The 13956-nt window shown below is 33.9% G+C and overlaps 1 protein-coding gene across 4 annotated transcripts in view; it reads right to left on the bottom strand.

Moving 5' to 3' along the window:
• The window catches only part of LOC117173454 (probable citrate synthase 2, mitochondrial), a 47328-nt gene that overhangs the window by 16539 nt on the left and 16833 nt on the right, over positions 1–13956 (bottom strand). For 2 of the 4 annotated variants that reach the window (XR_004467189.1, XM_033362035.1), the window contains exons 1-2: positions 5556–5814; positions 4988–5200 (exon numbers count right to left, since the gene is read on the bottom strand). The exons of 1 other annotated variant lie outside the window; for it this stretch is intronic. Coding sequence is in view for 2 of the 3 variants with exons in the window: in XM_033362035.1 (XP_033217926.1) it covers positions 4988–5200; positions 5556–5651 (309 nt within the window). In the remaining variant the exon portion in view is untranslated. Of the gene's footprint in view, positions 1–4987; positions 5201–5555; positions 5815–13956 lie in introns of those variants that run through there. One more of the 4 variants, XM_033362036.1, reaches the window with a different exon arrangement.

The raw sequence follows: 13956 nt of genomic DNA, 5'->3' as shown, positions 1-13956 counted from the left end.
ATATATGTGTTTTGTAAAAGTTACATAATAGTTACATAACAATTGTGCACCGAGCACATAGCAGTTATGCAGCCATTGGATAAATATCAGATATATGTAACAGATACGTAACTGTTACATAAATGATATGTCAGTGACAGTGATATGCTTTTTAAGTAACTGTTACTTTACTAAAGTGTTACATATTTGTTTACTACTTATAGATTACTTGTAAACTCTTACGTATTTGTTCAACTACTGTTACATATCAGATATATAACTCCTTATCGTTTTTATAGCAGAAACAAAATTTATCATCAACTCGTGATTTATTTCAAAAATATAAACTTGGAAAAGAACTTTAGATATTTTGGTGTAATACACGTGTAATTCAGAGTAATCCATTTGCAATTCGAAGTAATGCAATTGCATTTCGGTGTAATCCTCGTGTAATTCGGAGTAATCCACTTCTAATTCGGAGTGATCCACTTGTGATTCGGAGAAATCCAATTGTAATCGGCTGTAATCCCGATTTTTTTGAAGCACTTCAGGTAATTCAAGTACATCAACTCTTGCTTTCAGTCAAGTGTCTGGGGTTGCTTTCAAACGGCCTTGGACTAATTTCGGGGAGATAGAAACGTAAGCAGTGAGGGCCGCCTGACTCGTTTCCAATTGGAACATAATTCTGTATAAATAATGTCGCCACCACTCTCGCCCTGATCCTATGAGAAACTGCGGAAGCCAGCAGTTCTAGGAAGTCTGAAAACGGGGTAACTGATAGCAAGAGTTTGATGTAATCTGCTTGTACTTCAGTTCTAGTTCAGCGTAATCCACTTGAAACCGGAGTAATTTATGTAATTCTGAGTAATCAACTTCCAATCAGCAGTAATGCACTTGTAATTCATAGGAATCCACTTGTGATTCGGAGTAATATACTTGTAATTGACTGTAATTCAGATTATTTTGAAGTAATTCAGGTAATACAAGTAATCCACTTGTAACTCAGTCCTAGTTCGGCGTAATACAATTCAAACCGGAGTAATTCATGTAATTCTGATTAATCAACTTCCAATCAGCAGTAATGTACTTGTAATTCACAGGAATCCACTTGTGATTCGGAGTAATCCACTTGTGATTCGGAGTAATCCAATTGTAAATCAGTGCAATCCAATTGCAATTCGGTGTAATACACTTGTATTTCAGAGTAATCCACTGATAAATCGGAGTAATCCACTTTCGATTCGGAGTAATCTACATGTAATCGGCTGTAATACAGATTATTTTGAAGTAATTCAGGTAATACAATTAATCTATTTGTAACTTAGTTCTATTTTGGCATAATACACTTGCAACCGGAGTAATTCATGTAAGTCTGATTAATCCACTTTCAACCAGCAGTAATGTACTTGCAATTCATAGGAACCCACTGGTGATTCAGAGTTTTCCACTTGTCATTCGGACTAATGCAATTGTAAATTGGTGTAATCCGATTGTAGTTCGGTGCAATACACTTGTATTTTAGAGTTATCCACTTGTAATTTGGGGTAATCCACTTGTAATTCGGAGTAATCCAATTGTAATTCGGTGTGATAGAATTGTAATTCAGTGTAATCCACTTGTATTTCAGAGTAAACTACTTGTAGTTTGTAGTAATCCACTGGTAATCGGCTGTAACCGAAATTATTTTGAAATAATTCAAGCAATACAAGAAATTCACTCGTTGCTCAGTTCTATTTCGGCGTAATATACTTGCAAGCGGAGTAATTCATGTAATTCTTAGTAATCCACTTTCAATCAGCAGTAATGCACTTGTAATTTATAAGAATACACTTTTCATTCGGAGTAATCAACTTGTAATTCGGATTAATCTAAATGAAAATCGGTGTAATTCAATTGTAATGCGGTGTAATCCACTTTCATTTCAGAATAATCCACTTGTGATTCGGAGTAATCCGCTTGTAATCCGGAGTGATACAATTGTAAACCAGTGTAAGCAAATTGTAATTCGGAATAATCCACTTGTATTTCAGATTGATTATTCAGTTCGAATCCGGAGTAATCCACTTTAGACCAGAGTAATTAATGTAATTCGAAGTAATCGACTTGCAGTCAAGAGGAATGCACTTATAATTATTCACAGTAATTCACTTTTGATTCGGAGCAATCCATTTATAATTAGGAGTAATCCACATTTAAAGCGGATATTTCACACTTTTCCAAAGTATTTCTAGTGATCTAAGTAATCCACTTGTATTCCAGTTTTAATCCAAAAAATCCACTTGTAATTCGAAGTAATCCTAATAATTTTAAGTCACTCAGGTAATTCAACTAATCCTTTTGGAAGTCAGATAAATCCACCTATAATCTATTTTCAATCCAGTATTAATCAGGCGTATTCTACTTGTAATTCGGCATAATTACAATAATTCGAAGCAATGCAGGTAATTCAGTTGAAAATTTAACTAGGTCGTTGGAGATTCCTTTTTAAAAATCAAAATCAATTTATTAACTTAAAATTTAACTTTTCTATTTTTGGTCGACTTTTTTAAAAATTGTAAATTCAACTGCTTAATTAAAAATAAACCAAAAAATTTATCTTATTTAATAGAAGTTTATTCTTTCCGTTCGAAAATTTATCTGTTTGGTTCAAATTATAACTATTTCATTAAAATTTTTTTTTTTAAATAAATATTTTCACTGACTATTTAACTGACTATTCTACTTTGATTTGAAAAATTTTCCGTTTGGGGTGAAAATTCATCTGTTCTTTGAAAGTTCGTCTTTTCAGTAAAACATGTATTTTATTCCTTGTTAAAAAATGTCTATATATGTTTAAAAAACATTTTGTTTAGTTGAAGATTTATTATAATCAAAGTTGAGATTTCATTACTTTCATTACTGAGGTTAGAGTGGTATAAATTCACTTTTTTGGTTGAAGATTTATTATTCTAGTTATAACTTCAGTTCTTTACATGAAATTCAAACTATTCCATTCTTCGTTGAAAATTGATTTTTTCAAAGAAGATATTTAGAAAAAATAGAAAGCTTAATTTTTTGGCAGAAAATTGAGATTTTTCGTTGAAAAATTATTTTATTTGGTTGAAAAACTATTTTGTTTCTAAAATCGTTTCTTTGGTTGAAAATTCAATTATTTTGTTAAAAATTCCTTTTTTTACTTTTGAAAAATTATTTTTCTAATTAAATATGTGAATATATTATTTTTGTATGAAAAATTATCTGTTTTAGTTGAAAATTCATGTTTTTGGTTGTATAATTTTTTAAAAAGAAAATTTATCTTTTGGACTGAAAATTTAACTATTTGTTTAAAAATTCATTATATTGTTCGAAGATTCATCGTTTAGTTACAAATTAATTTTGTCACTGTTTAAAAATGATTTTTTTTTTTGGTTGAAGATTCATTTTTATAGTTAAACATTAATTTTTTTATTGCTGGAATGTTAACTATTCATTTTCAAAATTCATTTTTTGTTATTGAAGATTTATCATTTCAATTATAATTTTATATTTTGTTTTAAAAAATTAACTATTTAGTTAAAAATTCCTTATTTTCATTGTTCAAAATCAATTTTTCTTAGTTGGAATTTCAAGTATTTTTCTGAAAATTCGCCTTTTCCACTAAGAAATTCATATTCTTCTTTAAAATGCCTTTGGTTAAAAAGTTAACTATTAATTTCAAAATTTTTTGTATTTTTTTCTTCAAAATTATTATTTTTTCAGTTGAAAATTCAACTACACTTGGTAGAAATTGGAACTTATTTATTTAAAATTGATATTTTTGGTAGACGATTCATCGTTTCAGTTCAAAATTCATCTGTTTGCTTACAAATTTAACTATGTAGTTCAAAATGAGTCTTTTTTTGTTTGTTTAAAACTAATTTTTTCAGTAGAAAATTCAACTATTTGCTTGAAATTTCATGTAATTTGTTGAAAAGTCGTCTTCTTTGGTAGAAAATTAATCTTCTTCATTGCAAATTCGTCTTTTTGGCTAAATATTCATTTATGTCTAGTTAAGATTTGAACTTATTTATTAAAAATTTATATTTCCAGGAGAAGATACGTGGGTTCAGTCAAAAATTAATTTCTATGATGGACAAAATTACCTACTTTTTCAAATACGTTTTCTTTTTTTTTTAATTTAACTTTTTTTTTTGCAAATACAAATATTTGGTTAAAATTTTATTTTTTTGTTGAAAAGTTGTCTTCTTTGAGAAAAATAAAGCTTCTTCATTTAAATTTTAACTTTGTTAGTTGTAAATTCAACTATTTGGTTTAAAATCTTTGTTTTTTGTTAAAAAGTTATATTTTTTGGTACAAAATTAATCTTTTTTGCTGAAAAACAAAAGTTGGTAAAAATTCATTATTGTTGATACTCCGTCTTTTTTAATAGTAAATTAATCTTTATTGTTCAAAATTAAACTTTTGGTTTGAAAAGTCAACTGTACTTGGTTGAAAGTGGAATTACTGTAAAAATTAATTTTGTCGGTGAAAGATTCATCGTTTCTATTAAAAAATATTCTGTTTGTTTAAAAAATTAAATATTGTCCTAAAAATCTAATCTTTTAAGTTGTAAATTCAATAATTTATCGAAAATTCAAGTTTTTGTTGAAATTGCAACTATTTCCTAAAAATTCATTTTCTTGTTTAATGATTTATCATTTGAGTTAAAAATGTATTCCTTCGGTAGAAAATTAAACTATTCTTTTAAAAGATTGGTCTTTTTCAGTAGAAAATTAAACTTTTGTTTAAGAATTCAACTATCTGCTTAAAAATGATTATATTGTGTTATATATTCACCAAATTGTTAGAAAGTAATGATTTCACTAAAAAATCACGTGAGTCTGCTTAAGGCGGAGTAATCCACCATAATGTTATGTAATTAATATTTATTAGTTTTTTCTACTTCGCACGAAACTTTTCCAAAAAGTTTTGCTAAATTTTCAAACTTATTTCAGCAAGTTTAAAAAAAGTCAAATAGGAAAATTCTTACTCCCAATTTAGAATCGACTTCTGAAGTTTCTCTGATAATTGTATTCACTCCTCTTAAGCCGCGAAATATATCGTCAATTGTAATTTGACTGACGATCGTAGAACCATGCTGACGTCGGATTTTTCGAAGAAGGTCATATTGAAGAGGAATCTTCTCACAGAGAGCTTCTTTTAAATCTGTACTCTTACTAGGAACTCCTTTTGTTGTACTAACCTTTTCGATTTAAATAAATTTTTTAAAATAAGAATTTAGTACAATAATTCTTTCTATTAAATTAAAATTAATAATTATTTATTATTAAATTTTTTATATATTAAAGAATAAAAATATATACATACAGGTAACGAGCGCAGCTTGTCTCTCAAATGCGGATGAGAGCCGAGCTGTACTCCTTAGATAAGCTCACAGTGGCTTTAATTTGCTCATTGTACATAACAGTTCTTGAATAGAAAACTTAGAATACGATGGAAAAATTAAGTAAAAAATTATTAAATTTATTTTTCCCTTTTTTGAATAAAGTGTTTCAGTCTCTATTTTTTTTTGAATGATAACAAATAAAATATCGAACCCTCAAAGTGGATTTTTCTCCATTTCCAAAATTTCGACTTCCCTGGAGTATAGGATGCCGAATTTGCAATTTTATTCCGTGAGACAACTGCAGCATTATTATTTTGATCAATTAAGACATTTTCTGACATCACAGTATTTCCAACAAATTTGTGTTGCCATAATTATTATAATTTTTTTGCTTGTTTTAGTTTTTTAAACATTTTTTTAATCACTCAAAATTTAGTTTGTCGAAAACTTAACCCAAATTTGATGTTTTACAGAATACGAACTAAGGTTTAGTATTCAATTGTTTAATTAATTTTGTTGTTGAAAACCTGATTGGCTTTTATTAACTTGAAGTTGTTTTATATCATGAATTGAAAATTTTAAAAATTACACCTATAAATATCAATAAGAAAAATCATAGAAAACATTATGAAAGTGGAGAAACATTTACGCATTATCAAACAATTGTGTGGTTAAAATAAAGCCTCAAAATTATCTAATAAATTATTAATAATATTATACATGCTTTATCTACCCGGTTAGAACCTTCTCGATTTTTTACAAAATTTCGCCCCCAAGATGAATAATACCGGAATATAATTTATTTCTTTATTTAATTGAAAATTTATTGTTTTGTTACAATTTTCATTCAATTCCATGTTTCCACATTTAAAAATTTTAAAGAGCCAGTTTGCTTCATTTGAAAAAATACATAACGAAAAGAAAAAAAAAGAAAAATGCATGTTGATCACGATGATGATATTATATTTATCACATACAATTTATTTTACGTTTTTGTTCTCGCATAAAATTTCTACCATTTCCATTTCCTTAGATTTGAACTCTGGAAATACAACTGAAAATACGGCAAAAAATTGTTTTGTAGAAGTTATTCTAGAAAATAAGAAAATTTCAGAATATTATTTACATTGTATATGTTAGAAAATCCAAAAAATTAAAAAAAAATTTTTTCATTGAAAATAAAAATGTCAAATAACCATATATTTGTCTTAATTTTTTGAAAATTTGAATTCGAGTTAAATTTAAATTCTTAGATTTAAGAGCAAGGAATAAGTATTATTTATAATCTATAGTTATTTTTGAAGTATGAAAAAAGAAATATATTCCAGATTTGTTTTTAAATTTCAGAAATCTTTTTAAATCTTTTGGACTCTTCAGAACATCTGTTTATTTTTTTGAAACATTTTAAAATTCTTAAAAGCTTCTAGACTATTTTATAAATCATTCAAAATCTACATTTAGTTGAAATGTCTTAAAATATTTGGAGTTTTTCCTCAAATTAAAAAAATTCTGGATATTTAAAAAAGTTCTGTAAAATCTTCCGAATGGTTTTTTTACGATTTTGAAAACCTTTTTAAATGTTTTGAAATCTTTTCAAACATTCTCTTAAAATTAATTTTTCAATATTAAAAATCATTTTCAGTTTATACAAAAACCTTAAGAAACATTTTTTTCTTGAATTACAATATTAAAAATACATCAACAATTTGAATTTTATAATTTTGTCAATAACGCTTAGACGCATTTATAAATAATATTTGGTCATGAAATAAAATTATTTATGTGGAAGTTTTTATTTGAGTGACTGGTACTTTGATTGATACCGACCGTCACTGGGACATCGTAAAAAATACTAAAAATCTGTGAATGAATCGCTTAAAAATTCGCCTTTTTTGTATTTTAAAACTATCCGCACAACAGTTGCAGTAATGTATTAATTACAACCAAACAGTAGATTTTGCTACTAAAATTATGAATTTTATTTAAAGTAGTACAACTTCTAACAGAGTAGTAGATTTTTTAACCAAACAAAGTGAATTCTTATCAAGAAATATAATAGTTAATTTTTCAAGCCAAAAAGATTTTAATTACAAATTGAAAACAGTTGAATAAATTAAGAAAGAAAAAAACAAAAAAACGAAGTTTCAATGAAACTGCTGACGCCTCAACTTAAACGGATTCATTTTCAACCAAACATTCAACCTTGTTTCTTAATAAGTACTAGCTAGTTTTTCTTATACAAATTTCTCATATACCTAATACTCATATACTATTTACAATATTTACCATTTTCCAACACCTACTTACTCTCCTATTTACCATCTTTATTTCTCTATTCCTCTGCCTTCCTCCTTCTCTTCTTCTCCATCTTACCCAACACCCCCTTCACACATGCTACTGCCCTTTTGTCCCCCATTTCATGCAACAATACCTCCATGCTTATCGCACTCCTTTCCACCTCCTCACACTCTTTCAGCCAGTGCTCCCCTTTTGCATCCCCCTTTCCACACAATTCATACATCCTCTTCTCTCTAGAAAGCCAGAACCTATTATAATCTTCCATACATCCGCATCTCATCCTCGCTATAAGTTCCTGACTTCCTTTCTCTTCTTGCTCACACAAATATTGTGCTCTCTCCCTTGGCATAATCCACGCATAGTTCCTGTTAAATCTTGATTCTCTTATTCTCTCTTACCTTGCTATCTTCTCTCTCTCTCTCTTTATGCCATTTTTCATAAACAACTCATATACCTCCCTTCTTTTCTCTCATGTTCTCCTTCTCCCACCGAAACTCCGTGACCAGCTTTCTTTCCCCCCTTCCCAAAATTTCTCATATTTACATACTCGGCTCCCTGTTATAATCCCTAAAGTCGTTCTTCGCATCTCCCTCCTGAGAATATAAGTAGGCGTATTCCTTGCCAACACGAGTGTCCACTTTGGATACCTCTCTTGTTTCCGCTTTATATCCTCTCTTGTTTTCCATTCCCACACCTCCACTAAAATAAACAAAAACACTAAACTTAACTAAACACTTCATAAAATAATACACTCATCACTAGCAACTCAAAAACTATCATTCTCCTTCCAAAATCATCTGCGAACAACTTTTTTCCCAAACCCGACACCTGCCTTATCACTACATTCGCCCTTCTAACTCTATCTTTCATAGGACCATCCACTCCCCTATTTCTCCGAAAGTGAAAGCTCAGGTACGAAAACTTTTTCACTTCCTGCACAGCCTTTCTCTTTCACTTCCACTCCCCTCCCTTGCCCCAAATTGCAAAAAGCGTCGGACCAAGCAGACACCCATGCCTCAACCCCATATCCATCCAGAAATCCTCCCTATCCACCGAAGGAAACGCGCCTTTTAGACCCTTTCGCACCTTTATTAGCTAATTTTCTATCCACCAAGTGCTGCAAGACGTCAATATTGTTGATAATACTCCTTTCCTTTCTAAAGTCCGCCTACCTCTCCGGCAATCTTCCTTTCCCCTCGATATCCGTCCACAGCCTATTCACCAACATCATCGCGTATACTTTGTATGCCGTATTTTTTAGCGTAATCCCTCTATAATTTCCCTGCCTCTCCTATCCCCTTTTTTATACAGTGGTACGATCAACTCTTTCGTCTAACCTCTTAGGGACCCCTACCCCCTCCATACTATTTTCACTACCCCCTTCAGCCTCTCTCTTAGAGAGTCTGCTGCTTAGACCTTTTCAACTTCTTCATCTGCTACTCTATCTCCTCGCCATTCAGCTCCTCTCCACCTATCTCCCTCGTTTTTCTAATCAACTAATCTCTCTTCTGTGTATCTGAGTCCTGAAATGAATCTTTAAAAAATTACCGCTGTTCCACACTCTCTGTCTTCTCACTTAACCCCACTCCACGTTTCTTAAATATATTAATTATCTTTCACACATCCCTTTGTGTCTTAACACTTCTCAAGTCCTCTTCCAGATTTTTCTCCTTTTTCTGCCTTTTCTTCTTACGTATCAAGCACAACTACCTCCTCATTTCTACTTACTCCTTCCTTTTTGCAGTTCCTTCTTTTCACCTTTATTTTAATCTTTTTAGATTCCCTATCCTAGCACGATTTAACCATTCATTTCTTCTGCTTTCTAAATACCTTCCTTTACACATACCCTTTCCCTTTTCCTTTCAGATCCTTTCATACATCTTAGTGGCTGATGGTCGGATTCTAACCTCCCTTCTACTGCGAATTTCTGTGTTTTCTCTCACCCTTGCATATTTACGATCACATAGTCTATCACCATTTCCCACCGCCCAGCCTCTACCCTTCATCCACTCTCTTAAAATATCCTTCTCCTTATTTATTATCTTATTCTTCGATTTCCTTTTGAAGCTCCCCCCTTTTTTGTGAAGGCCCCCTTTCCTTATAATTCTCGAATTAAAATCCCTCTCCGGTACCCTATTACCGTCCTTTCTCTCGCCTGGTAAGTCTTACACCCTTTCATTAATCCTGCACATCCCATCCTTATTTTACACAGTTATGAACTTAAACGTTATCCCTCCGATCTTTGCTGTCACCATTTGCATGACCTTCCCCCCTCTCTCCCTTCATGAACTTCTTCCTCTAATCCATCCCTAACCCCTGTTATAATTCTCCCACTAGTCCTTCGTCTCCTCTTTACTCTAACCTTATTTTCTCTTATTCTATTTGCTGCATCTTAACTACTTTTTCATTCCTCACATTCTCTATCAGCTCTTTTAGCTACTTTTCCCATTTCTCATCTCTTACTTTCAGGCCCTCCCTCATAATTTCCATCTGCTCCATCGGCCCCCTCACGTCTTTCCTCTAACCCATTGATCTTGCTTATCAACACCCTGAGAGCCTCCTTCTCCGCCTACTCATCCATTTTTAGGTGGGGGGGGGGGGTGAGACCCACTTGTCCTTACGCTTTCTTTAAACAGATACACTACCGCGCTTTTCTCCTGACGCTCTCACGCCTTCTTGCTACTTTGTTTCGCTTTTTCCTCTCTCCAACGCGCCGCTCGTTACCAGGCCACGCGAAGTTGGTTTTTGTGACGTGTAGGAAATTTACTCTCCGTTGAATTAATTACCAGCCCCGCCAATACTCTCGCTGATCACCTCCCACTCTTTCGTCGGAAAACTGGGACCTCGTTATGCAAAAAGTACCTTTTGCAACCTACAGATATTTCTGAAGACTGTTTCCCACCATCGCTCCAAATTTTCCCTTTATTTGCTTTATTTTACCTCACACAGCCCCTGCAGACACCCTCTTCTCTCACCTTAGATCTCACAGTACTACGATAACCACCCTTCCCCCCCTTGAAGGCCCATAATCTTGACCACAAACTCCTACGACCCCTTGGCACACTCTATTCACACCTTCCACACAAACTCTGTACAATTTTCTTACCACCTGTCACCATTCTATCTGCCACAATGTTTTCCTCTTCCCCTGTTGATCTCTCCAACACGTGCTACCATGATTCCCTTGCATAACCACATACTCTATACATTTTCATTTCTTCAGTCATCTAATATTTACAGTCATTCATGCCTTATCCCATTCTGTAGCATACCATCCTGGACCGCCTGAACTACGTTTTCAAATCCTTAAATATTCTGAAAACGCCTTCTATCCTAATCAATTTATACAATTTATTGTATTTTGACTTCCTAATCTCTCCCCATTCTTTCTCTTCCTGCTTCTTGGTCATTTCCCTCTCTAATTCCTGTCACTCCCTCCCCTTTTCTGCCATTTTCCATTCCCTTATAAGTTTCCATCTCTCCTCCTCTTATCTTGAATGTCCTATGTTTCTCCCCTACTCTCTATTTCGTATCTCTCCCTGTTTTTTCTCTTAGCATATAACCTGGGCAGTTCCATCTCACTCCCATAATCCATCTCAGAAGTCTCTCTTTCATGTTTTCTACCTTTTTGCATCCCTTCCAATCTTAAATCTCCACTCCATAACACGTCACTTACCATGCAAGTGAATCAAACAGACACGCTCTCATCTTCCAGTCCTCTTTGAATCTTCTTTTTCTAATCGCCCTCACTTGACCCATCACCTTACTCGCACTTTTCATCCTTTCTTTCACCCGCACATCATTTCCACCTCCCGCTTTGAACCAGACACCCAAATTAAAAATCCTCTACCATTTCCACCATTTCCCAATTTATCTTCATCCATACTTTACTTCATATATCTCTTCCTGAAAGATACTATCTTTGTTTTTACCACATAAACTGTCAGATATTCCTCTCTCACACACTCTTCGAATCGTTTCATTAGCAAGTTCATGCCACTTTCGTTCTTTGCCAGAAGCACCACATGGTCCTTGTACGCTAACAAGTATATCCGCTTATTTCCTAATACTGTGAGGGATCTCGCAAATTAAAGGATGGAAAGGATTTGGAATATCGAGAGAACGGGTGAAGTCAATGAGGAAGGTAATTAATTAAATATAAAAGGGTTTATTAAACCAAACTTACAACAGGTGAGTAGAAAGTATCACGATAGCCCGAACCGGGCGGCGAAGCCAAGAGTGGACGAGCGTTGTTGATAGAACCTGGGCGGCGAAGCCAAGGTTCCGGGGCAGTTAGGGGTGGACCAAAATGGGGGATGAGCTCCAGTAGGACCGCGTGGTGACTTCGTCGGTTGTGACGTTAGGAAACCAGGGGGTTGCGAAGTGGTTAAAGAGGCGCCAACTACCGGAACGTGGAGTGAGCACCAGACTAACTTACCCTGGCGGTAAGATTGCGATAATAAGAACTGGGGGTGTTGTTCCCCGTATAGAATCGAGGTGCTTGTAACTTTGTTACAACCTTCCCTCCCCCGCTCTGTTCGGGACCTTTCGGGCCTTTCCTTTTTTTTCCATTTTCTCTTCTAGGTCTGCTAATAATACGCTAAATAACAACGGGCTTAGCGGGCACTCTTTCCTGAGGCCTCTCCCTATCCAGAACTCCTCTCCCTGCTGTTTCCCGATCATCACCCTTGTCTTTGTCTCCGTGAAATCCTCTTTTATCCTATCAATCAACTCTTTCTGTTCCAAGTTCCTATTGACTAAATAATTCAGAACGAAAATATCATCCACTCTCCCCATCCCCTTCCTAGATCCTGTTTGATTATATGGAATACTTTCTCTCTCTTCTGCCTGTTCTTCTAATCTCTTCCCAAGCACCTCCGCGCATATTTTATATGTTACTGGGAGGACAGTGATTCCGCCTCTATAATATTTCACTTACCTACCACCGTCTTTCTTTAGTAAAGGAACTACCGAACCTATTCTTCACTCAATCGGTCATCCTTCCCCTCTCCATACTCTATTACATACATTCCAATTCTCTTCTCTAACATCTCTTCCACCATATTTCAACGGTTTATTTTCCATTCCATCCTTTCCTGTCGAGTTGTTCCTTTTTAACTTCTCAATTTCTTGATTCACTTCCTTTCTAGTCACCTCATTCCCATCTTACATGTCTCCCTCTTTGATCTTTCTACTTTCCCCCTTCTTTTGGTTATTCACCCCTCCTAACAATTTCTTAAAAAATATACCGTTCATTTACCCATCCTTATCTCTTCATTGATTCCTTTCCATCTAACCCTTATTCTATTAATAATCTCCCATTCTCTTCCTTCATTCACTGCTTTCTGTACCTCCTACATTTACCTCGCTTTCCTATCCTGTCGTTTTACATCGAGTAATTTCTCGTGTTCCCATTCCCTTTTATTATACTTATTTCTGTCTATCTCTCCTTGCTCCAAATCTTTAGGGATAACTTCATATGCTCTTTATTCTCTACACATTCCCCATCTCACTATCCAATTTTCCCCTTCTTTGTTCCTCACTTAGTCAAATTTCTTTAAATACCTTCCCTACCCGCCCCCTCATCTTACACATCTCATCCACGCCTCCTCCATTTTCAATCACCAAATTCTCTTCTTTCATTCTTTCCGTATATTCTCTTAGTTTATCCACTACACATTTACTTATTTTTCATTTTTCCCCTGTTGCCCATTCTGTCTTCCTTGCCTATCCTCTCCAATTCCCACACTTCAACGTTGCAACGACTGGAAAGTGTTCTGACTCTATTTCGATCTTCACTTCGATTCTTTCCAAAAGTTTCATCATCCTTTTCTCGGACAGTATGTATTCTATTACTGTTTTCCCTTTTTCTGTAAACGTAATCTCGCCTTCTTCATCTCCTTCCGAGTTCTCATTAGAAATGAACCATCCTGTTTTTCTCAGCATTTCCAACAGAGTCTTACCCTCCTGTTCCACTTGTTTGTGTTTCGATTGTCTCCTCAAAGTCTCATTCTCTTCATCACATATTTCTTCCTCCCCTGCCCTCCCGTCCAAGCATTCAAATCACCTCCTATCAACACCAATTCGCATTCCTTTTTCCCCTACCATTTCCAAGTCAAGTTCCAACCTTCTTCTTCTCTGCTTCTGCTGTAAACGCAAACTTTCCTCACCTTTCATCTTCCTATCTTTACCATTCTCGCCAGTTGTCCATCCTCTTTCACAAGTCCCATTTCTATTCTCTCTATTCCCCCTAATTTATTCCTCACTCCTGACACTATACCCTCTTTCCTTCTTCCCTTTACTTTCTCTTTCTT

The sequence above is a fragment of the Belonocnema kinseyi genome, chromosome 5 (genome assembly GCF_010883055.1).
Source record: "Belonocnema kinseyi isolate 2016_QV_RU_SX_M_011 chromosome 5, B_treatae_v1, whole genome shotgun sequence".
Taxonomy (NCBI): Eukaryota; Metazoa; Arthropoda; class Insecta; order Hymenoptera; family Cynipidae; genus Belonocnema; species Belonocnema kinseyi.
This window is presented reverse-complemented; position numbering and strand designations above follow the sequence as displayed.